Consider the following 25404-nt stretch of genomic DNA (forward strand, 5'->3'; position numbering starts at 1 on the left):
ATAAATGTTATATACACACATACACAGATATGTGTATATAAATATATATGTACCTACATACACTATGTGTATATAAATATATATGTACATACGAACATTTGTTAATCTGTAGGAATTTTATCAATTTTGGCCACACTTAATATCCCAGTGATGTTCCTTCTGTATTTTTGACTATCAGAGGCTTCTAGTGTGATAGCTTGGGAAAATGGGCTGAAATCTATTAGAAAATCAATTTCCATTGATGGTGAGACCTATACGGTGTTGTGGCTTTGGGTGATACTGAGTTCTTTATCCCTGGGAGGGGTTCCAACACAAGAGGGTCAAGAATGTGTAGGAGGGGTGGGGCCTCTCTGTTTTGTGAAAGATAGCGCTTTGTGGTTGTATTCTTTGTTGCCTGTTAGTGGTGATTTTAAATTTCGTGATATCAATATTTTTTTGTGCCTCTGTGGGAGGCTAGAAGTTTCCGCCTTATCCCTTTAACAAAGCCCTCTTTTTGTGCACTTTCTCTTGACTGAGAATTGCTTTAACTCCGTGATGATGATTTGACCTTTCACAGAACCCCAATTAACTTGAACTGTCAACTTTATTCAAAGAAATTCCAGTTTTTCAGATGTCTGATGCTGTAATAAAAGGATCTTGATTTTTTCCAACCTAAGTAATTATTCTCCTCACTGAAGTTTTAACTGCCAAAGTGTGTGTTCCAAACTTGTCCAAGCGCTGAGCCCTCCTCAGGGCACCCAGCGACATTTCAGCTTTGAGCCAGGGTGCAATAGAATGGGTAGGTACCATTCCTTACACAGTCAGGCTTAAGGACTTGGAAAGAATTTGTACTGCTGTTATTATTTGTAGTAGCTTCGCTTTGATTTTTGCACATACACATAAGGGGGTAACTTTTTCTGCACCTCTTAATTAGGTCTTATGGGATAGTAGACAAAAGAGCTCTTACCGTATCATGTAGGCAGGATGACTATGGACCTATAGCCTTTTCTCACCCAGGCTGTGTTTATCAAACCCAGTTGATACCCAGCCATCACTTTTTCATTTTGGTTTTTAGAGGTGGGCTATTTTCACAGTGTATCTTTCATTGTTTTAATTTTTATTTTTAATTTTTTTTTAAAGTTTATTTATTTATTTTGAACGACAGAGAGAGTGAGCATGAGCAGGGGAGGGGCAGAGGGAGGGGGAGAAAGAGAGAATCCCAAGCAGGCTCCGTGCTGTCAGCACAGAGCCAGACATGAGGCTTGAACTCCCAAGCCATGAGATCATGACCTGAGCCAAAATCCAGTTGGATGCTTAACTGACTGAGCCACTCAGGCTCATTTTTTAAATTTTTAAATAAGAGTATACTTCACTCATTTCTTGCACCTCCCACCCCACCTCCTGTCTCTGGCAACCACCAGTCTGTTCTCTGTATCCATGAGCTTGGTTTTGTTTTGTTTTGCTTTGTTTTTTGATTCCACATATAAGAGGTATCATAATGGTATTTGTCTTTCTCTGTATGATTTATTTCACTTAGCATAAGTGAACCTCTTCAGGGTCCATCCATATTGTTGTAAATGGCAAGATTTCATTCTTTTTTATGGCTGAATAATATTCCAGTGTGTGTGTGTGTGTGTGTGTGTGTGTGTATACATACCACATTTTCTTTCTCCATTCATCCATCGATGGCCATTTAGGTTATTTCCATATCTTGCCTATTGTAGATGATGCTGCAGTGAACATGGGGGTGCATATTATCTTTTTGAGTAGTGCTTTTGTTTACCTCTGATAAATACCCCAAAGTAGAATTACTAGATCATATGGGAGTTTTATTTTTAATTTTTTGAGGAATCTCCATACTAGTTTTCATAGTGGCTGCACCAATTTACAATCCCACCGACAGTGCACAAGGGCTCCCTTTTCTTCACATCCTTGCCGACACTTTTTATTATTTATCGTCTTTTTGATCTTAGCCATTGTAACAGGTATGAGGTGATCTCGTCATGGCTTTAATCTGCATTTCCCCATTTCCCTGATGCTTAATGATGTTGAGCATGCTTTCGTGTACCTGTTGGCCATCTCTATGTCTTCTTTGGAAAAATGTTCAGATCTTCTGGCCGCTTTTTAATCAGATTTTTTTTTTTTTTTTTTTTTTTTTTTTTTTGCTATTGAGCTATGTGAGTTCTTTATGTATTTTGGATATTAGTCCCTTATCAGATATATGGCCTGAAAATATTTTCTCTTTCATTTATTTTCAATCTGAAACTTTGTTAAAACTTTTTAAAAGGTCGAGATCATCGTAATGTGTAGTAGTTACTCATTGCTGCTCACTTTAAAAAACGCGTGACTGTAAGTTGCCTCGGAGAATCCCTCATCTCTGCTCCCTCCCCACTTCTTAGCTCTTCTCCTCTGCCCCCATTTCATCACTTCCCACTCTGGTCTGACTTTTGCCCCTACCACTCCACTGAAACTGCCCTTACCAAGGTCACCTGGGAGCTCCTCGTTGCCAAGCCCAATGGACACTTTTTAACACCTGTCTTCCTTGACTTTGCTGCAGCATTGACTACATCGCTCCGTCCTCTCTTCTTCCTACTCCTGTTGCTTTTCCTTCTTAGACGCCTCCATCAGTTGCCCCTCCTCTACCAGCTTCTTCATGTTGGCTATTAAATGTTGGGATAAAGCTCTGGGCGTATATCCATAGTCCTCTTCCCATTTTATTTGCTCCCCAGGTAATCTCAAAGGCACCTGACTTCAGCCATCTCCACTTGAGACCCCGTACTTCCTTGAGCTTCAGATCCCACATACTCCACTGTGCATGTGTCACAGGTACATCAAACTCAGCATGTCCAAGACAGAACTGTACGTTTTCCCCTGTGAATCTTTTCCCTTTCTCACAGAATGGCCCTGTTGCTACCTGTCTGGTCGCTCAGGCCAGCTTACCCACCTAGTTGCCAAGTCAGTTTGGCTCCCAGTCTTTCTCCCAGTCTCCCTTCCTCCTGGTCTACTCAGTCACTGAATCCTTCTAAAGGATAATACCTTCTAAAAATCTTTCTCTGTCCCTTTTTCTGCTCTCTTAGATTAAGCCCTAAGCTCTTAGTGCCTGAATGACTGCAGTGGCCTTCTCTCTGGCCTCTTTGAACCTCCGTAGTCTAGACCAACCATCTCTTTCTAAAATAGAAATCTGATGTCAAGCCCCTGTTTATTTATAACCCTTCTATGACTTCCTTTCGTTTTCGAGATATAGTCTAAACTCTCTTCTCTAACTTGCAAGGTCTTTTATGACTCAGCTCTTGCCGATCTTTTCCACCTTAGCTCTGCCACTTTATAACCCAGCCATACTGAGCTACGTGGGATTCCCTGAATGGGCTGTGTTCTCTCGCTCTTCTGTGACTGGATGTGTACTACTGTGCCTCCTACCTGGAAAACCTCTTTTACTTGTTTCCTTGCTTAGGTGACATCTTTGGAAAGGCTTCCCTATTGTCCCACTTCCTCAGGCTTGGTTAGGTACCTCTTTTCTGTTTTTATAACACCTTGTATAACACCTTGTGCTGTAATTGTTTATTTTGTCTGTTTTGCTAACTGGACTGAGGGCTACTTGGGGGAGGGACCTTGTTTTCATCTCTGAACCCTGGGGACCTTCTCAGCACAATACTCTGTTTGTATATGTTAAAAGGATGGTTGGCAAGTTAGTGTGAAAGGCAACAGGGAGGTAAAATGTGATAGTGGCGTGCTGTACATCTTGGAGTTGAGCAAAGATCCAGAAGTTTGAGTTCAGTTTGCAGTTGAAGTATATCTATACAACAAAGTATTATTTGACCATAAAAAGGAATGAAGTTCTGATACATGCTACAACATGGATAAACCTTAAAAACATGCTAAGTAAAGAAGGCAGACCTACAAAGTCGCATATTATAGGATTCTATTTGTATGAAATGTCCAGGATAGGCAAATCTATATATAGGGAAAACAGATTAGTGATTGCCGGGGCCTAGGAGTTGAGGGGAGTGGAAATGACTGCTAATAGGTATGGGGTTTCTTTTTGGAGCAGTGAAAATGTTTTGGAATTGGATGGTGGTGATCAGTATACAACTTTGTGAATATACTAAAAGCCACTGAATTGTGTGGTTTAAAAGGGTAAACTTTATGGTATGTGGATTACATCTCAGTAAAGCCATTATTAAATAGTTTGACCAACATAGATTTTGGTTGTGCACACTTGAATCCCAATATGATGATCCAAGAACAATTCTAGCAATATGTTGATGCCATAGTGCCAGGCTGAGAACTTCTATTCCGTGTTTTGATTTTAAAGCACATGTTTTAAAGTTATAATCTGACCTTTTAGTGGTAGAAGAACTGAATCGATCCACAAATATTATTGACGTTCCAATTTGTTAAGTGTGTATGGTTTGGCCAACCCGGTACTGTAGGGTTGAGTTATTTCTCAATAACTTGAGAAATGTTGTGTTTTGTTTAACAGTCTTGTGAATAGGCGGATGGAGGGGGAGGTGGTAAACATATTTCTAACACGATCACACTGTCCGTTTGGGACACCTTAGAGCATATTCTGTGTGCAGGTAATTTGAAGGTGTTTTTTCATTTTGTTACATTCGTCATCACTTACTTCTTGTTGACTTAGAAAGGCAGTGATATATGCTGTACCCTAGGGAATGTTTTTCCCTCTTGTCCCACTGTAGTATATGAATATTGGACTCAGATTTGTGAATTGAGTAATACTTTAAAATATAACTGCGTTCAGCCTAAAAATTAGTTCTGAAGCACAGGGGACTATCATAAGAGTTCTTTTGCTCTCAACCCAAAGGTATGTATGGGGTATAAAAGAAGTAGTCTTTGTCCTAGAGAAGAGCTTATATGGTTCTTTTATTATTTCCAGGTCTTTTGGTGGGCCTTGTGCTTCGATATGGCATTCATGTCCCAAGCGATGTAAATAATGTGACCCTGAGCTGTGAAGTGCAGTCAAGCCCAACTACCTTATTGGTAAATGTTAGCGGGAAATTTTATGAATATACACTTAAAGGAGAGATCAGTTCACATGAACTCAATAACGTGCAAGATAATGAAATGCTTAGAAAGGTAAGTTCTCAGTTAAAGGGACTATTGGGATTTTTTAAAAAAGTGTATATGTAACTAGCAGCAAAATGATTCAGGAGAAAAATTTATAATGAATTTTTAATGATGTTTAAAATCATCTGTCTTTTAAAATGGAGAAAGATCTCAATTAACAAACGTAATGCTAAGGAAATGGACATCTGTACATTTCATTTTCTGATTGAGGCTAAGTACTGTAATCCTTTTTGTTTCACTGCATGATGTTTATAATTGTAATAAATGGTGACCAGTATTGACTTGAGCAGAATTCATAAGCATTTCTTTCAATTTGCAGATGGTCTTTAGAGTTTTATCGTACATCAGCACATTGAGTAATACCTAAAATATTCCATTAATATTTCTCTGAATTCTTTCTTGCTTTGATTGTATTCTATACTGAGGACAATTTAATCTTTCTTTGATTCATAATCTGGCACAACTTCAGGGTCCCCATTCTGAGTATCAGTTATTGTACCATGCTGTGCATAAAGCTTTATGTAGGAGGCTGTGTTGCAGTCTTACTGGCTCCCAGACATTCCTGGAGCTGCTTTCTCCTGTCCCCATCATAGTCCCCCCTCCCATGAAGCTTCTAAGGGCTTCATCGTGCATGTCTCTTTTTTTCCGCCCACCCTTGGCCATTTGCCTCCATTTCTGTCTTCTGCATGGGCAGGACTTGGCTCTCATAGCTACTTGGTTGTGGTCCTGACCATCTTTAATGCTTTTTAAGATTTCATACGAACTTCATTTACTTTGCAGCAAGAGTTCTTTCCACCTGTGGAAAATTTCAGTTCCTTAAAAGTTCTAGTAAATAAAATTTTAGCATGGGCTATGTGTGTAGCTGCTTTCTGTTCATGTCAGATCCTACCGTAGCCTCATGAACAGAAAGGGGTGCCTGTATTATTATAGGGAATAGATATTAAAAGAAATAGGCTGTCAGGACTAGAAATCTTAGTCACACAGAAGTATTTTAACTGTAATATTATGCTATATATTTTTAGGGATGTTCCCTATGTAAGAAGTCTGTTTCTTCTTGCCAGCAATAATGCCATACCCCCAAATTTTGTTACCAGTTTGAGGTCTCTTTTATTTAAAGCAAAGATATGTTCATGGTTTTTTTTTCCCATTTTAAAGATTTTTTAAATGTTTATTCTTGAGACAGAGACAGACAGAATGTGAGCAGGGGAGGGACAGAGAGAGACACACACACACAATCCGAAGCAGGCTCCAGGCTCCGAGCTGTCAGCACAGAGCCTGACGCGGGGCTTGAACTCACCAGCCGTGAGACCATGACCTGAGCCGAAGTTGGACACAACACACTGAGCTACCCAGGCGCCCCCCCCCCCCCCCCATTTTTAAGATTTTTAATGTCATAGTATTTTTTTAACATTTTTTATTTTTTTTTAAATTTACATCCAAATTAGCATATAGTGCAACAATGATTTCAGGAGTAGATTCCTTAGTGCCCCTTACCCATTTACCCCATCCCCCCTCCCACAACCCCTCCAGCGACCCTCTGTTGGTTCTCCATATTTATGAGCCTCTTCTGTTGTGTCCCCCTCCCTGTTTTTATATTATTTTTGTTTCCCTTCCCTTCTGTTCATCTGTTTTGTCTCTTAAAGTCCTCATATGAGTGAAGTCATATGATTTGTGTCTTTCTCTGACCAATTTCACTTAGCATAATACCCTCCAGTTCCATCCACGTAGTTCCAAATGGCAAGACTTCATTCTTTTTGATTGCCAAGTAATAATCCATTGTATATATATACCACATCTTCTATATCCATTCATCCATCGATGGACATTTGGGTTCTTTCCATACTTTGGCTACTGTTGATAGTGCTGCCATAAACAATGGGGTGCATGTGTCCCTTCGAAACAGCACACCTGTATCCCGTGGATGAATGCCTAGTCGTGCAACTGCTGGGTTGTAGGATAGTTCTATTTTTAGTTTTGTGAGGAACCTCCATCCTGTTTTCCAGAGTGGCTGCACCAGCTTGCATTCCCATGTCATAGTATTTTTTATTTTTTTTTTATTTTTTTATTTTTTATTTTTTTTTAAATTTTTTTTCAACGTTTATTTATTTTTGAGACAGAGAGAGACAGAGCATGAACGGGGCAGGGGCAGAGAGAGAGGGAGACACAGAATCAGAAGCAGGCTCCAGGCTCTGAGCCATCAGCCCAGAGCCCGACGCGGGGCTCGAACTCACGGACCGCGAGATCGTGACCTGGCTGAAGTCGGAGGCTTAACCGACTGCGCCACCCAGGCGCCCCTGTCATAGTATTTTTTAATGTTTATTTATTCTTGAGTGAGAGAGCGACAGAGCATGAGTGGGGGAGGGGCAGAGAGAGAGAGGAAGACACAGAATCCGAAGCAGGCTCCAGGCTCTCCAGGCACAGAGCCCGACGTGGGACTCAAACCCACGAACTGTGAGATCCTGATGTGAGCTGAAGTCGGAAGCTTAACCTACGGAGCCACCCAGGTGCCCCTAATGCGTGTATTGTAACACGCTTTCCACAGATAGGACTTAACGGATTGCTCCGACACTGTCTCCTTGTTGTTTGGTTGAGAAATAGAACAACAGCTATCCTATATGAAATATTTTGCAGTTACCACAGTAATATTCTTCCCTTTCACCAGCTTAAAATTAAATCTTTTTTCTTTTTGATAATTTGATAATGTAATACGAGGTCTCCTAAGGGAATTCATCTAAAAGAACTCTTTATTTTAACAGGTTACCTTTGATCCAGAAGTATTTTTCAACATATTGCTTCCTCCTATCATATTTTATGCAGGATATAGTCTGAAAAGAGTAAGTGCTTTTGTATTTCACATACTTTGAACGACCTTAACCTCCATGGGCTTTTTCATCTTTGTCACTTCAGAAATAGGCAGTTCTTTCCAGGTTTCCCTCCCTTCTCTCCCTGCTGAAATTTATGCCTGCACAAAAATTCTTTCTCTTATTTCTTTTAATGAATAATGCATTTAATATTAGCAAAGCAGACTAGAATAGAAAGCCTTCTCTTTTTCAAATAATTGGTAAGTATTCTAACGCACTATAACTTTTTTTTTTTTGTCAGAGACATTTCTTTCGAAACCTTGGGTCTATCCTAGCATATGCTTTTCTTGGAACAGCAATTTCTTGTTTTGTAATTGGGTAAGTACTTGAAGGTTAAAACATTTTTTATCCTTCAAATTATACTTTTTAAATAATGCATATTCAATTTTTGCAGTATTGTGTTCCTGAGTGTGTCTAAGGACCTTTTTCAGTAAAATGTATTCACATAGATATCAAGTTGTTTGAATTTTCCTTAAGGCCAAGGTATTACCATATTTAAATGACATGAGTTAAATTTGCGATTAGTCACCGAGTACTACAGTAGACCCATCTTCTTAGGATATTCTAACTTCTGTAACAGTTACTGTTTTCTCTAAAGTAGAAATGTGTTTATTGACCAGGTCAATAATGTATGGCTGTGTCACACTGATGAAAGTGACCGGACAGCTTGCGGGAGATTTTTACTTTACAGACTGTCTGCTGTTTGGTGCCATTGTATCAGCAACTGACCCAGGTATGTGTCCATGAGAGGGGAGCTTAAGTTCTGAAGTACTTACGGTACCATGTTTTGCCAGCAAAACGGTGTGTGTGGGATCCTTCCTTTAGGTGTAGAATTCATAAATTCCCATAGTATTATACTTTTCAACTGTGGAGGAAAAAACAAAATGTATGGGCCCTTTTGGCTTAAACATACATTTTGTTTTTATTTTATTTTATTACTTTTGCTCATTAGTGGTCCACAGTTTGATGCTATTTAGATGAGGGCTGTAAGGCCTTTGCTTCAGAAATTCAGGTTGGTTCTATCTTTAGTAACTGGGTATTTGGTGACTATGAACTAGATTAGTTAAAATGGGTAATAATAGTATATTCTTTCAAGCTTCTGGAAACCATTTCCTTAAAAATCTAATGTTTATATTCAACTATCTGCATTTAAGAGTAAGAAAAACAGTTTTTAAATGATTGTTAGAAGGCAGTTGTGTGGGGTACCTGGGTAGTTCAGTTGGTTGAGGGCCCTACTCTTGATTTCAGCTCAGCTCATGATCCTAGAGTCATGGGATTGAGCCCTACATTGGGCTCCATGCTGACCATGGAGCCTGCTCGAGATTCTCTTTCTCTCTTTCTCTCTCTCTCTCCCTCTCCCCCCCCCCCCGCCCCTCTCTCCCACTTGCACACTTGCTCTATCTCTCTAAAATAAAAAAATAAAAATACCTATAAATATGTATTAAAAAAGAAGGCAGTTGTGCCTCTGTAAGCGTGATTTGGCATCATTGGTGGGCCTTACTGTACATTAAAGGATTGGTTTTACAGCTATGAAATAGTTTTGATATGAGCACAGCTGGAGAATGAATGTAATTCTACAGAGTTAGTTTGTAGCTTTTGTGATACAGTACTGGTGAGCCTCACAGCTACATTCACATTAGGAATCTAGAGAATATGCACACTGGGGGCACCTGGGTGTCTCAGTCGGTTAAGCGTCCGACTTTGGCTCCGGTCATGATCTTACGGTTTGTGAGTTCGAGCTTGGCGTCGGGCTCTGTGCTGACGGTTCAGAGCCTGGAGCCTGCAACGGATTCTGTGTTTCCCTCTCCCCCCATCCCCCGCTCACACTCTGTCTCTCAAAAATAAATATTAAAAATTTAGAGAGTATGCAGGCTGAAGACGTAGCAATGGGAACATAGACTGCAGTTTTTGAACTCAGGATGCAGGGTTTCTTTTACTAGGCTTTAGAACCTTGGCAGAGGTTTGTTCTGTTTTACTTTTTGCCCTTGTTCATTTACTGATCTACTTTAATTGTCATCCAGTACAATTCAAGGTATGATCTTAAGGTTAACTCTGAATTCCTGTGTTAACTGATAACACAGGGAATTATATTACAGGAAGTAGGAAAATATGTTCTCTATATGAGATGATTTTATAAAGCTCAGAGGGCATTTTAGAGAGGCGTTTGTGTAGTTTAACATTTTTAAAACTGAAAATCAAATTGCTCCCTTAAAGACAATAAAGGCTGCCACCTTACTGTTTAGAGCTGCACGCATTATCAGTGTGAAAATTGGATGCTTTTTGCAAGGAGCCAGTGGTCTCTCTTTTCTGGGTCCTTTTGCTTGGAAGCAAGGTCCTCGACTGCAATGTCTATGAGAAATCTGAGTCAATTGGACTAGCTACGTTACTTCGGTCTTCCGGCTTTGTTTTGGTTACAAAATATTGCCAGAATGGCTCTAGCGAAACTGTTTTGCTTATATTAAGTTGGACAGTTACATCTCTTCTGAGTTATATAGGCATTTGCCCCTATAATAATTCTGTTATTTTATAATTGTATACTTGTTAGAAGGGTGAGCTGTAAATCCTCTTTGCAAAATTCTTCAGCACTGCTTTTGCCCTCCTTTTCTCCTCCCCTTGGTAAGCTTTTATCTCCATATATTCCAGATGAAATGCTTTGCAGTAGAAACTACATCTTTTAAAATGGAAGTTTCCTGTTTTGTTGGTTGGCATTTGAAAGAGCTATCCCATCTCTGGTTATAATATTCTTTCATGTGTGCTCGGGTTTGTCTAGGGAGTGAGCTGTATGTGACTCAGCAATCAAAGTTATAATGCAACTTCAGTCTCATCTGATTTTCTAAGAATTCTCATAGAATTGTTGCCTAGAAGAAGGATGTTTTTTTAGCTTCTCAAGCTATAATCGTCTGATCATTGGCTTCTTATTAAATATAGAAACTTTAACTCTGGTCATAAATTTTATCTCAACCAATACCAAACTTGTGCCTTTCACTTCCTACTGTCTTGGCTAACCCAGTGTGCTTGAAATTTGCAAGTCAAATAGAAATGAGTTGTAAGTCTCCAAAGAAAAAAAAGGAAATTTGCAGGAAGAGATGCTTTTCATAATACCCTTCTTCATCAAAGATTAATGATTGCCTGGTCTGTAAGAAATTTTGTATATATTCTTTATGGAAAAGAAATATACAAGACAAGAATATTAGCATTTGCATGACACATGTAGGTCAACTCAGTCCTCCAAGCTAATTTCAGCTCTTTGTAAGATAAAGGAGATGTTGCAGGTACACAATTAGGGAAGAGAGAAGTATCGACATGAACTTACCTAATCTTTAATATGATAAGAGAATGTTTATTGGGATTGGATCCTAAGAGGTAGAGATGAATTTCTAAGTAACCATCATAATCACGTGTGGAGACGACTATGTTATATTTGTAATATCTGAATATTCCTCTGACCCTTTCTACTTGCTAGTGACTGTCCTTGCCATATTCCACGAGCTTCAAGTGGATGTTGAACTCTACGCACTTCTTTTTGGGGAGAGTGTCCTCAATGACGCCGTTGCCATAGTGCTGTCTTCGTAAGTGTTCTTTTTTCTTACTATATTCTGTATATTCAATGTCAGGGTACTAGGAACCACAAGTTACTTATTGAATAAAGTGCATTATGAATGCAGACATTTGAAAGAATGAGGCTTTTGTTTCCTCTTAAAGAAATACATACTTACAGACAACATGGAAAATTCCAGGAAGAAAGAGGAAGAAAAAATGATATGTCCTCCTCACACCTAAAGACAGTTACTATAAAGATTCAGGGTACATTGCCTTTTATTTTTGTTTTGTATCCATGCTATTTTTACACAGTTGTGATTATGGCGTGTATATAATTTTTTATTCTTTTTTTTAACATTATAATATGAATGTTTCTCTTTAAATTAAATTTTGGAACAGATAATATATTTACGTGGTTCAAAAATCAAAACCGTATAGAGAGGTGACATAGAAAAGTCACATTCTTACTCCTGTTCTCATCCACCTGTCCCCCCCCCCCAGCCCCTGATATGTAACCTTTTTTATTAATTTCTTGTGTGTCTTCCTGTGTCTTATACAAATGCAAATACACATATGAATAAATATTTTTATTTGCCTCTTAGTTCTTATTTTAAAAGCATGGTAAATATGTGCTATACCTAGCTTTCTCTCATGCAACTATATCCTGGAGATCTTTCCATATCAATACAGAGGGTTTACTCATTCTATGTACTATACTATGAACTGTATTATAGTTTATTTAATCAGTCTCCTATTGCTGGAAACTTAAGAGTTTTCAGTCCTTTGCTATCCCAAGCAATGCTGCAGTGATTAACCTTGAACTCACCTGTTTTATACGGGCAGAGGTATATTAGTGGGATAATTTTCCAGAAGTGAGATTAGCATGTTAAACGGTAAATACATTTGTAATTTTAAAAAAAATTTTTTTTAACGTTATTTATTTTTGAGAGACAGAGCACGAGTGGGGAAGGGGCAGAGAGAGGAGGAGACACAGAATCCAAAGCAGGCTCCAGGCTCTGAGCTGTCAGCACAGAGCTCGACACGGGGCTTGAACTCACAGACTGCGAGATTATGACCTGAGCCAAAGTCAGACGCTCAACTGACTGAGCCACCCAGGCGCCCCAATACATTTGTATTTTTGTTAGACATTGCTAAATCGCCCGTCAAAGAGATTATGCCATTTTGTACTTTAACCATTGAATTATGGGAGTGCCTGTTTCCTCATAGCTTCACCAACAGAATATTTGTCAAACTTTTGTATTTTTGCCAGTTTGATGATTGAGCAATCTCTCGTTGTAGTTCAAGTTGTATTTCTCTTCTTTAACATAAGCATTGCAGAAACATTTGTTAATTTTCAGAAGTGCCAAATTAATACACTTTTTAAGGACAGTTATTGAAATGAGCAATATTTTAATCTACTTACAGAAATTACTATGCGTGTTATTAGAAGTGTTTGCAGGTGAATGAGTCTAAACCTCTGAGGAATTCAATCCTGCCAACCCACTCCTACTAAGCAAATACCTAGCCCTGTAAACAGTTGCCTTTACTCCAAACCATCTAGTGGGTGGAGGCCAGGGATGCTGCTCAGTATCCTTCAATACACGGGACAGCATTCACCACCCAACAGATAATTCTCTGGCCCCAAATATCAATAGTGCCGGGACTGAGAAACCCTGGTGTTCTAACCAAGATCACTTTTACATTGTTAACATTGAAATTAGTATCACCTACTCTTTTGTATTCTATCTTTTGTTATTATTCATGATGATAAAATTAACACGTTTGTAACAAAAATTTCAAAGTATTTGACTTAGAATGGAGAAAATTCCTGAAATTTCAGCTCTCAGAAATAACCACTGTTAAAGTTTTCATCCAGACTTTTCCTTTAGGATAATAAAATGCATATAAATATGTTAATATTTTTTAAACAAAAGCATAGCACTAAACATATTCTTCTATAACTTGCTTTTCTCATTTGGACATTTTACTACATTAATAACTTCTATTATCCTATTGTATGGATACACCACAAATTTACCTCTCCTATCCCCTATTAATGTGTGGTGTTTTCTAATACATTATTGTGAATGGCACTGCAGTGAACATATTTATGTGTAAATTTCTATGAATCATTATGGATATTTCTGTAGGATATTTTTTAGAAGTAGAATTTCTAGGGGCGCCTGGGTGGCTCAGTCGGTTAAGTATCTGACCCTTGGTTTTGGCTCGGGTCATGATCTTGCGGTTTGTGAGTTCAAGCCCCTCATCAGGCTCTGTGCTGATGGTGTGGAGCGTGCTTGGGATTCTATCTGCCCCTTCCCCACTCAGGATAAATAAACTTTAAAAAATTTTTTTAAAAAAGAAGTAGAATTTCTAGGCCAATGGATGTGACCAGTAAAACATTGAGAGAGGTGGTCCTATTTCCCTCTAAAAACAGATCTACTTTGAAAGTTGCACAACATGTAAAAGGAGCCGCAGGTATAGTAATGTAGTGTCCAGGAATGTAGCACAAGAAAATAGTCCAAAATTTGTAAAAAGTGTAAATATGCTCTTTCACATTTTTGTTTAGAGTAGCAAAAATATTAGAAGCAACTTTTAAATATCTAACAGTGGGGAAATGGTTAAACAAATCATTACATCCATCTGGACCATTTTTGAAGTCTTAAAAACCAGGGGCGCCTGGGTGGCGCAGTCAGTTAAGCGTCCGACTTCAGCCAGGTCACGATCTCGCGGTCCGTGAGTTCGAGCCCCGTGTCAGGCTCTGGGCTGATGGCTCGGAGCCTGGAGCCTGTTTCCAATTCTATGTCTCCCTCTCTCTCTGCCCTTCCCCCGTTCATGCTCTGTCTCTCTCTGTCCCAAAAATAAATAAACGTTGAAGTCTTAAAAATCATGGTTAGAGAGACTAATAGTTTATGTCATTGTCGGATGAAGAAGCAGAATTAAAAACCATATATTCCCTATAATTACAACTAAACATGAAATAGCACACATGTAACAAGTAGAGGGGAAAGAAACAGAGAAGGCAAATAAGACAGCTCTGTCAGGGCAGTAGAACGAAGGAATGATTTTTCCCCCTCAATTGTACATTGTATTACTTGTAGGATTAACAAAAGTATTTATAGGGGCGCCTGGGTGGTTCAGTCGGTTGAGCATCCCACTTGGGCTCAGGTCACGATCTCACGGTTCATGGGTTCGAGCCCCGCATCGGGCTCCGTGCTGACAGCTCAGAGCCTGGAGCCTGCTTTGGATTCTGTGTCTCCCTCTCTCTCTGCCCCTCCCCTGCTCACACTCTGTCTCTCTCTGTGTGTGTCTCTCAAAAATGAATAAACATTTTAAAACATTTTAAAGTATAAAAATATGGCTGCCTCAAGATAAAGTAATATTTGTGGAAGAGATGAGCTAGGATATCAATCCAGAGGCCAGTGTTTGACAAGAAAAAATAAGCCTCTCGTGTGTTCTCAGCCCACCATGCTTTCATGTGTTCCTGTATATTTTAGTGATTAAAGAACAAAATCATGACTAGTGTGAGTCTTGAGTTTACATGAACGAATCCAGGGAAAGCAGTCTTAGGAGGCATGGCGTAGATATTTTTTTTTGTTCCAGCCAGCATTTTGAAAGCTGTCACCAGGGAGAAAGAAGATTGTAGCAGCAAGATTATTTTCTCCAGCCAGCTGCTACATTTTCCTGTTCTTGTGTGGTCAAATCTCAGTTATGGTGGTGAGGCCCTTTATGTATGGGCAAGATAGCATGACATTAGAGACCATTTCTTATTTATTAAAATAATAATTTTTTAACCTAACTGGGGAGGCATGAGAAGAACTTGGTATACGTGGTGTAGCGAGCCCATTTTTCAGCCTTGAACCTTAAAACACACACACACACACACACACACACACACACACACACACACACACTGCAGTAACCACAGGGAGAATTCATTATATATTCCTAGGAATGTGTTTTTTCTCCTTCGTCTCTTTGACATGACTTATATGATATCTTTGGGTCTAGACTTTTTATAAAAACCCTCGGACCTCAATTAACTGAGACGAGAACTGATTTAGTAATGGTAGGTACTCTCACCAGACACCTGCTGGCAACAGTGATTTTCTCCGCCATTTCTGTTGGGCGACTGTTCTAAAAAGAAGCATTTTTAGACCAGGTTTGGACTGTAAGTTCAAGATGGAGAGCGTCTCCTGTAATTGTCTGTCTTAGCTTCTTGCAGAATGACTTTTCTTTCATAAGTTTGAGGTGGAGATCCAGCTGGGCAAGCTAAAAGTACGGTCAAGTGGATTCAAATTCCTTGGATGGACTTTCAGGCCCATTTGCCTGTAAAAGTCCATTTCAGTGAGTGAATGGATGTTAGGCATAGGGCCCATTCTGGTATTCTAAAAGTCGACAGGGAAAACAAAATGTGACCTGGTTGAGTACTGAACAGTATTGAGCAGTATTCTTTATATTCTTATCCCTCTGCTGGAAATAAGTGGAATTTTTCATTAGTTTCTTCACATTAGTGTGTCAGGGCTTGTAGGCACTGAGTGCTAGTAAGTCTTAAACAGAGTCCTGAAAGAATAGTGCTGCACAGGAGGTTGTCGCTGGAGGAAAAGCCTTGGTGCAACTTCATATAGAGGACCGTAAAACATTCTGTCCCCTGAAAATGTCATTTACATAAAAGCGGAGTTTTCTTGCTAGTTGCATCCACCACAGGGCATTTTGGTAACCTTTTGTCCTTGTTTTGGCAATTCGAATAGAAAGTTTTTGTCCTCTCCCCCACACCCCCCACCCTGACCCCAATTTCATCTTTCAAGCTCTACTACACCAGATGATGTATTTATTTATTTATTTTTTTACATTGTTTTTAAAGTAAAACCTGCTTCTGGAAGTAAAAACAGTCACTCTTTTGTAGCTCAATAGTGGCATACCAGCCAGCCGGAGACAACAGCCACACCTTTGATGTCACAGCCATGTTCAAGTCCATTGGGATTTTCCTTGGGATCTTCAGTGGATCTTTCGCAATGGGTGCCGCTACTGGCGTGGTGACAGCTTTAATATCCTTTTATTAATTTTCCTTGTTAACCTAACAAAGTGGTTGAATACTGTATTCCACGGTCTCTCCTAATTCCATAATTGTCACTGTGTTATAATTATTAACCTTATAACCAAGTACTTGGCTTGAAAACGTTAGGCAGTCATCTTTTCCGATAGATAAATAAAGGAATTTCATCGTTTTGCATTCAGCTCCATGCCCTCAAACTTTCACTAAAAGAGTCTAATTAGAGACAGTGACCCCTCCAAGATTGTAGACTAAATTGATATAAGGTAAATATATTTCACAGAGCCTCGGAGTATTCTGCACTACTCTTCATTTGCTCTTTGTTGAATAGGACGAATAGAAATGTGCGACCACGATGCCTATTGAACAAAAGAGGCTTCCTGGGTTTGGACAGATGGGAGTTCATCTCAGCTCTTAACCGATTTTAACCTTCTGTTCCAGAGTCTTTGGCATTGCCACCAGTCTGCTACTGGAAATGTTGGGCAAGCCATTCTTATGTTCATTCAAAAAACACTTCCTGATTGCCTCCTGCATGCCAGATGCTACGCTCTGGGCGTCAAAGATGGACAAGACAAATGTGGCCTCTGCCTTCCTGGTGCTTCCTGTATAGGAGCACCGACATTTCGCCTGTGGACCTTTAGTGTAGGAAGGTGGCAGGTGGGGACAGCACGGAAGATGAGTGGGACTAGATGACCTCTAAAGAGCTTCCAGTTCGAGAACTGTAAGATATTTTTATATAAAACAAATACTCTTTGGGGCACCTGGCTGACTCAGTCAGTAGAGCGTGTGACTCTTGATCTCAGGGTTGTGAGTTCAAGCCCCACGTTGGGTGTAGAGGCTACTTAAAAGTAAAATCTTTTTAAAAAATTTTTAAATCTTTATTTTTGAGAGAGAGACAGAGTGTGAGCAGGGGAGAAGCAGAGAGAGAGGGAGACACAGAATCCGAAGTGGGCTCCAGGTCCCGAGCTGTCAGCACAGAGCCCGACGCGGGGCTCAAACTCACAAACCGTGAGATCGTGACCTGAGCCGCAGTCGGACGCTCAATCGACTGAGCCGCCCAGGCGCCCCAAAGATAAAATCTTAAAAAAAAAAAAAACTTTTTTCAAGGATCTGTAAGTTTGCTCTACTTCAGCTTTGCGCTGGAAGGGACTCGTCTTATGGCTTTTTCAGGTGAACTGAGGCACAAAGAGACAGTAAGATGTTCTGAAGGAGGAGCCAGGACAGATCGTATCACTGCCCCATTAACAATCTCCTTGAGGGTAGGGAGTATATCTTGTTAGGAATCTTTTTGTTGTGGTACACAGTTGTTGAAGCGAATGTAGACTCCAGTCTGCGATTTGTCACAGGCCTACACAGGCCCTTCTCCCCTTGACTAACAAAATACTTTTGAGATTAGTGTACATGGGTGACGTGCCTCAGTTGCTTCATCATGGACTACTCTGCATCACAGAGGTGCTAGGGGATCAAATGAACATGAAATCTCATGGAAATGCCATGTTCTGAGTGAATGTAAATCGCTATAATTATGGAAGCTGTCTTGCTTCGGGTTGCAGATTTATAATCAGAGCTGGCATGTTGTGTGTCTGCTCTGTCACTCCCGTCTCTGCCTGTCCTTTATGATGTGGTTTCCGGCAAGGCATGCGATACCCATAAAACGATCGGATTGACAAAACTGCGGCTTCCTCACGGAAGCAAAGACTGCTGACTCCTCAGTATGACGCTCATTTTAAGAGTTCCTTCGCTTTGGTGCCTCCTTATTCTGTGACTTTTGTGTTAGACCGGAGAACCCTTCTTGCGTGGTTGCCTTGCTTCGACTTTTTTTTTTTTCTAGTCGCACTTCTGTATCACAAGATCTTGTTATCAACCTTGACGGTCTTACGTGACAAAGTTCACCAAATTACGGGAGTTCCATTTGTTGGAGACAGGCTTGTTCTTCTTGATGTCCTGGAGTACTTTCCTCTTGGCTGAAGCGTGGGGTTTCACAGGTAGGGTCCTTGCCCCTTTTCATTGTAAACGTTCACAGGGAGTGACTTTAGCAGTCATTTTTTTTTTTTTCTACCTGTGGGCAGAGCTTCTAGTATTGGAACAAACTCGTTAGGGTTGGGATTTACGCAGTTACTTCATGGTATAAAAAGAAAAGATTTTTAACAGAAGTGGTTCCTCTTAACAAAGTAAGTGACAACTGGAAATTCCAACACTGAGCATATGATCTTCTGTGAAGTAAAAGCCTCACTCTGAAAGTCGGGAATTCTCCTTTGATGTGAACTTGGAACTTGTTGTCTTTATAGGCGTGGTTGCAGTGTTGTTCTGCGGCATCACACAGGCCCATTACACGTACAATAATCTGTCCACAGAGTCTCAGCATAGAACTAAACAGGTAAGACAAACTTTAGTTTGTGAATAAACTTTTCCTCCTTGCAGCAAAACAGAAGTCTTTTTTTTTTTTTTTTTTTTTGTTACTGAAAAATCATCTTTAGTTGGTTCCAAACAATGCCTATTCATTTCAGCTTCTCTCACTTTGACTCTGGAAATCGATGGGGGCTGAAGGGTGGCAGCTCTTAGGGTAGAGATAGTTCAGCAGAAAAGCGAGGGGCCATTAGTATCGTGGCTCCAGCGATCAGTTAGCTTCCTTTCCTTGTTTTCCAAGAGGAACGTTTTGGAAGTTCGTTCAGGTCTGACTAGAAGTACCTCCGGGTGATAGAAATAAGGTTCATTTCTGATCCGACTGGGTCTGCTGCCGGGTGCCCCAGAGAAGAGAAGATCGACTTCCTTTCAGGCACTTCACAGCCGCTGTGTTTCCAGGAACGTCAGCTACACCAGTGCTTGGGTTTCCCATGGTACTGAATGATCAGTTGTGCAGGGTACCTGAAGGGAGTTCTAAAGGAAATAGACGTAGGGTTTTCTGGTCTTACGAAGCGTATGGAACGAGTGGATGAACAATATGTAATGTCTGGAATAGAAACATGCCCGATTATGGTTATATCGAGAAATCGAAGCTTTCCGTTTTCCCAAATGATTAGAACACAGTGAGATTACCCGGGAAAGGACTCCTCTGATAAAGCAGGAGCAAATGTCCTAATTCTTTTTTTCTTTCTTCTGGAGCCAGAAATGTAGCATCTGAACCTGTGCTTTTTTCTAACTCCTCAAGAGATTAGACTTTTCTTCCCCAAGCATATACACTGGGGCTACAAATCCCTTTTACAAATTCATTCACTTCATTAAGTGTAGAGAAGAAAATCAGCTGGGGTATTTGGCATTTTTTCTAGACAATGAGGTGGGGAATTCAGAAACAACAAGGCAGGAGTTTCCAGTCTTATTGGTGATACGAAGCTTGTATAGCAGTAAAAAAAAATCCCAGATTAATAGAACTTCTAGATTCTGTGTTTCAGATGATATGTCCTACAAGAGGTCAGAGAAGTGGAGAGAGGGTTTGAGGCCTGAAGAGGCGGGAAAACTATCAGAGAAGAAATGGTACACCTAGAAAGATAGGAAGGATTCAGAAAAGCCTAGAAAAAGCATAAGCATAAGAAAAAAAACCCACAGGGAAATAATACCAGCAAAGGTAGAAACAGAAAGTAGGTAATGTTAGCGAATGGAAGCAGCGAAGTGTGGCCCCGGGGGTTGGCAGTCAATGACCAGACCTGCCTGTAAGGTCTGTGAGCTGAGGATGATGTTTACATTTCTCCAGTGGTTGGAAACAGATCAAAAGAAGAAGAATATTTTGTGACACATGAAAATTATATGAAATCCAGATTTCGGTGTCCACTAGTAGTTTTCTTGGCACACTGCCACACCCTTTTTTTTTTTTTTTAAACATGTAGTCCGTGGCTGCTTTTGTGCTTCATTGGCAGAATTGAGTGACTGTGACAGGGACCGTGTGGCCTGCAAAGCCTCAAATATTTACTTTCTCTTTGGTCCTTCCCAAGAAAAGTTTGCCAACCCTTGGTGTTGTGGATTAAAACAGAGATTCTGTGTTGTTCCAAATCCTGGTTCCAGTACTTGCTGGCTGTGTGACAAGGGCAAGTTACATAACTTCTCTGCGCTTCAGTTTTATTATCTTTAAAATGAGGATAATCATAATACCTAGCTCACAGAGTTGTGAGATTAAAACAAGATAATGCTTGTAAAAGTCGCAAGCATAGTACCAGGCGCATGATAAAAACTGTCTTAGCTATTAAACTAAAAAAGTTTAGCTTGATAATTAAGCAAATGAGTAACTAATAATAATAGTATATTAAGTCATTTAAAGTAAATTAAATATATACTTACTTATTTCCATTTTTAATTCCCATTTTTCAAGCATGAGGCAACTCCGGTTTAGAAAGGTTAACTTGCCCGGAGCTACACAGCTAGCTAGTGGGAAAAGCAGGATTCGAGCCAAGGCATTTTGACCCCCGGGCCCATGTTGTTACTTAACCACTACCCTGTTTAGTGGGCCAGAGGGCTCACGTTCAAGAGCAGTGGTAGATAACTCTGATGGACCGAGGGATGTGGATTACAGAGGGCCTGGAATTCATTCAGTCGGCAAATCTTGAATCCCTGTCGTGTCAGTAACACTTGACAGGCAGTGGTGTGAAGTGGTGGGGATGGGCAGGCAGCAGGGGAGGGGACAGAGCGTGTGGCTATAACGCGTAAGCCCCTGCTCCCTAAATGAGGGCTAAGACCCACGTCAAAAGTGAAATCACACGAGGAGGTGATACAAGACTTGTCATGAAGCGTTCAATGCCAAGAGAAGAGAATTTGAACTAGATATTCCAGCCTAAAAGAGGGAAGGGTCTTCAAACTGCCATGCTGAGAGAGACCCCCTGGGTGAGGGTGCAGGATGGGGGCGTCAGGGACACAGTCAGGGGCCCTTTGCAGCAGTAGGGGCGGGCGGTGATGAAAGCCAGAAAGACAGACCAAGGCAGTACACTTCACAAGGTTTGGAGAAGGAAGAGGAGAATGACTGAGCATGGGGATTGGGCAAAGGAAGCCAATGGAGGGACGTGCGGAGGCAACATTTCTGGCTTTCTCCGTGGGGCCAGAAATGTCCTGTCTACGTTTGCTCCCCGCTGAAGCACATATTTTGGGGAGGTACGTGGGCTTTACCTAGGGGAAGGGTCTGCTTCATTATCTTAGTGACAGTCATGTTTTCAAATGACGTAACTTAATGCACTTACTGGACTAACCTTTTAAAATTTCGTTTCAGTTGTTTGAGCTTCTCAATTTCTTGGCAGAGAATTTCATCTTCTCCTACATGGGACTGACACTGTTCACCTTCCAGAACCATGTCTTTAACCCGACATTTGTAGTAGGTGCATTTGTATCCTTTGTTATGTGTTCTATTTTGAAAACCTGTTTTCACTTGAGGCTTGCGCTTGTTTTCTGGAGGGGTGGTTCATAAGAATACATTTAAATATATGAAATTTTCCTCTGAGTAAAACGAATAAGGATTTCGACTCTTGTTCCTATTCTGTATTCCATTCTCTCTTCGTTGTTGTCGAGTGCACAGATAACACAGGTCAAAATGACAGAAGGAAGTCCCCGCCCATCCCGCCAGTCCCCCAGAATACAACTGTCCTCTGTCATTGAAGGGGAGAGAGAAAGAGTGGGTCCTGGGGAAGAGTTTGCGCTCTGCTCCCTAAGGCAGTGGTCGCAGGAGGGTGAAAGGCCGACGGAGGCTGCTTTCTTCTGTCTTAGTCTCTGTCCCTGTCTTTAAAAAGCAGTCGAAATGGAAAAGCTGAGTCCATGAAAGCGAGTGCCAGCCTCGGGAGAAAGCAGGTGAAAATGGAATCTAACACATGTGGGGAGGGGTTGGCCTCCAGAGGGAGGAGGCACAGCTCCACCGTTGTCCCAGGAGAGGACAGGGCGTGTAAAGATGGCTGCCGCACACAAGTAAGATGGCATTCCTGTCTGCTGGCTTCTATTTTTATCTGTGGAGTAGGAGGTGGGAGCACCTGCTGAGAAGGAGGTAGGAGCAGGTGGCCTATCAGTTTTCTGTTGTAGAACAAATTAGCCTAAAATTTAGCAGCTTAAAACAACAAATATGTATTACCTCACACAGTTTCTGAGGGTCAGGAATCCGGGAACAGCCTAGCTGGGTTCTGGCACAAAGATCTCTTGCGAGGTTACTGTCTCGCTCTGGGCTGGAACTGCACTCTCTCAGGACTTGACCGAGGGTGGGGGATCCTCCCCAGGCTCACTCACATGGCTGTTAGCTGGAGGCCTAAGTTTTTCTCCAGGGACTTCTCCATGGGGCAGCTCACAACATAGCTTCCCCCAGAGGGAGAGCGTCAAGATGGAAGCCGAAGTGTCTTTTATAACCTAATCTAGGAAGTGACCATCATCCCTTCCACCTATTGGTCACACCGATGGACGCTGATACAGTGTGAGCAGGGACTACACAGAGGGGCGAGTAGTAGGAGGCGGGGATCATTGGGAGCCATCTTGGAGGCTGTCTTCCACAGGTAATAGGAGTTTGGAGGAGATTTGGAAATAGTTGTAGAGAGTGGGGGAGCGAGTGAGCGAGTGAATTGACCAAAGAAATGCTGTGGGATTGCTGAGTGGTATTAAGGACCCATTTGGGTTTGAGGAATAGGTAACTGACAGTGGAGTCAGTCTGCCCTGTTGTACTATTGTGTCTAGGAGTACTTGGCTGGCAGCATGAAGAAGACTGAGATGGGTCCTTGCAGGTTTGGGGTCTAGTCCAGTGACTACAGTGAAATCCCAGAGAGGGGCAGATGAATCCAGGGTATAGGGAAGAGTGTTATTTTTTAATTTCTTTTTCTTAAGCTTATTTTTTTTTTTTTTTATTTTGAGAGAGAAAGAGAGCGTGAGTGGGGGAGAGGGAGAGAGAGAATCCCAAGCAGGCTCTGTGCTGTCAGCATGTAGCCCAACTCAGGGCTCGATCTCACAAACTGTGAGATCATGACCTGTGCCGGAATCAAGAGTCGAGACACTTAACCAGCTGAGCCACCCGGGCACCCCGGGAAGAGTGTTAATAAGATGTGGCTGAGAATGGAAGTAAAGAGGAGAGAGGGCTGGACTGGTTGTTTGAGGGAAGAGTTGAGAACTCTTTGCGTGGGAGGTCCCAGGGAGGTGGGGGAACCATCCGAGTGGGATAGATAAACAAACATGGAAGCAGAGAGTGTGGTTGGGGGTGAGATGTTTGCATTAGTGGTTTCCAAAAGAGATAGTTTTAAAAACTTCAGAATGAAGTTTCTGCCAAAGAGATTAGCAGAGGGGCGCCTGGGTGGCTCAATCGGTTAAACATCCGACTTCGGCTCAGGTCATGATCTCACGGTCCGTGAGTTCGAGCCCCGCGTCGGGCTCTGTGCTGACAGCTCAGAGCCTGGAGCCCGCTTCAGGTTCTGTGCCTCCCTCTCTCTCTGCCCCTCCCCCATTCATGCTCTGTTTCTCTCTGTCTCAAAAATAAATAAACATTAAAAAAAATTTTTTTAAAAACAGAGATTAGCAGAAATATTTTTTAAATTAAGACTTTAAGCAGCATGTCTGTGAAAGTGAGGTCTTACTGAAATGCCATTCTGGAGTGTTTTCGTTTTCTGGGAACGAACTTCAGGCAAAAAAAGAGAAAACCCTATAAATAAGAGAAGAACCCTAGCTGGAAGGCTCCCATGAGACCAGTATAACTTCCTATCCTGCCAGTCTTTGAGAATTTTTTGAGCAGTCAAGTGGCTTGATCCACTATACTTCTCCAGAAACGAGGCTAAATATTCTCCATAGGTTTCTGAGTCTGTTACGAATTCCGGTTCCTCGGTACAAACGCCTACCATGAACGTTGACTTTTACCGGGAGAGAGTTGTCCTCTTGCTGGCTATATTAGTTCGGATGTAGGTTTGGTTTTATGTGACAGTGACCCAAATTAACCCAGGTTGAAGCAAGGTAGAAGTTTCTTTCTTTCTCATGTAAAAGTCTGAACTGGTGTGGCAGCTCTACCTCACAAAGTCATCAGGGACCCATGCGGCCTCCTTGCAACCATCCTTGGGGAATTGCCCTTTCTCTTAGGGGCCAAGGTGGCTCAGCCCTGTGTCTGCCGATTCTTTTTAAGGACGTGACCCAGGATAGGTACACATCATTTCCACTTTAACATCCATTGGGTTACACTTACCTACAAGAGAGGCTGGGAATTACATTCTTTATCTAGGTGCCCGTGTACACAGATGAAAATTGGAGGCGGAAGTGAGGAGTGTCTCCTCCTAGAGAGGAAGGGAAAGATAGATATTGGGGATAAAACTAGCAGTCACTGCCATGTTGGGCCACATGTTATTTTGTGTTTTCTTTTTTCAAGAAATCACTATTTTTTATTTTTTAAGTTTATTTATTTTTGAGAGAGAGAGAGAGACAGACAGACACTGCACAAGTGGGGGAGAGGCAGATAGGGAGAGAGAGAATCCCAAGCAGGCTCAAACCCATGAAACCATGAGCTCATGACCTGAGCCAAAACCAGGAGTCAGATGCTTAACTGACTGAGCCACCCAGGCACCCCACGGAATCGCTATTTTTAATGGTCTTTGTACTCTAGAGTAGTTTTAGATTTACAGAAAAATTGTGAGCATAATACAGAAAGCTCTCATATACCCCAGGCCCAGGTTCCCCTGTTTTTAACATCTCACATTAGCATGGTGCACTTGTCACAGTTCGTGAACCAGTAGTGACACATTATCATCACCTGAAGCCCATACTTTATTCAGGCTCTCAGAACTTTTCCCTCATGGCCTTTTCCTCGTCCAAAATCCCATCCACGATGCCACATTTCATTTAGTTGTCATGCTTTGTTAAGTTCTGGTCGACCGTGACGGTTTTGCAAACTTGTTTTTGATGATCCTTGATAGTTTGAGGGGCTACCGGTAAAATGTTTTGCAGGGCGTGTCCCAACCAGAATTTGTC

At 41.3% G+C, this 25404-nt stretch overlaps 1 protein-coding gene across 5 annotated transcripts in view; it reads left to right on the forward strand.

The window, feature by feature from the left end:
• Positions 1 to 25404, forward strand: part of SLC9A6 (solute carrier family 9 member A6) — a 63987-nt gene that overhangs the window by 13698 nt on the left and 24885 nt on the right. For all 5 annotated transcript variants that reach the window (XM_045472790.1, XM_045472789.1, XM_045472792.1 and 2 more), the window contains 9 exons: positions 4874 to 5073; positions 7821 to 7898; positions 8167 to 8243; positions 8546 to 8658; positions 11389 to 11494; positions 16372 to 16513; positions 18398 to 18503; positions 18807 to 18895; positions 21707 to 21820. In XM_045472790.1, coding sequence (XP_045328746.1) covers positions 4874 to 5073; positions 7821 to 7898; positions 8167 to 8243; positions 8546 to 8658; positions 11389 to 11494; positions 16372 to 16513; positions 18398 to 18503; positions 18807 to 18895; positions 21707 to 21820 — 1025 coding nt within the window. The remainder of the gene's footprint in view (positions 1 to 4873; positions 5074 to 7820; positions 7899 to 8166; positions 8244 to 8545; positions 8659 to 11388; positions 11495 to 16371; positions 16514 to 18397; positions 18504 to 18806; positions 18896 to 21706; positions 21821 to 25404) is intronic.

This window comes from Leopardus geoffroyi, chromosome X, assembly GCF_018350155.1.
Source record: "Leopardus geoffroyi isolate Oge1 chromosome X, O.geoffroyi_Oge1_pat1.0, whole genome shotgun sequence".
In the NCBI taxonomy this organism is placed as follows: Eukaryota; Metazoa; Chordata; class Mammalia; order Carnivora; family Felidae; genus Leopardus; species Leopardus geoffroyi.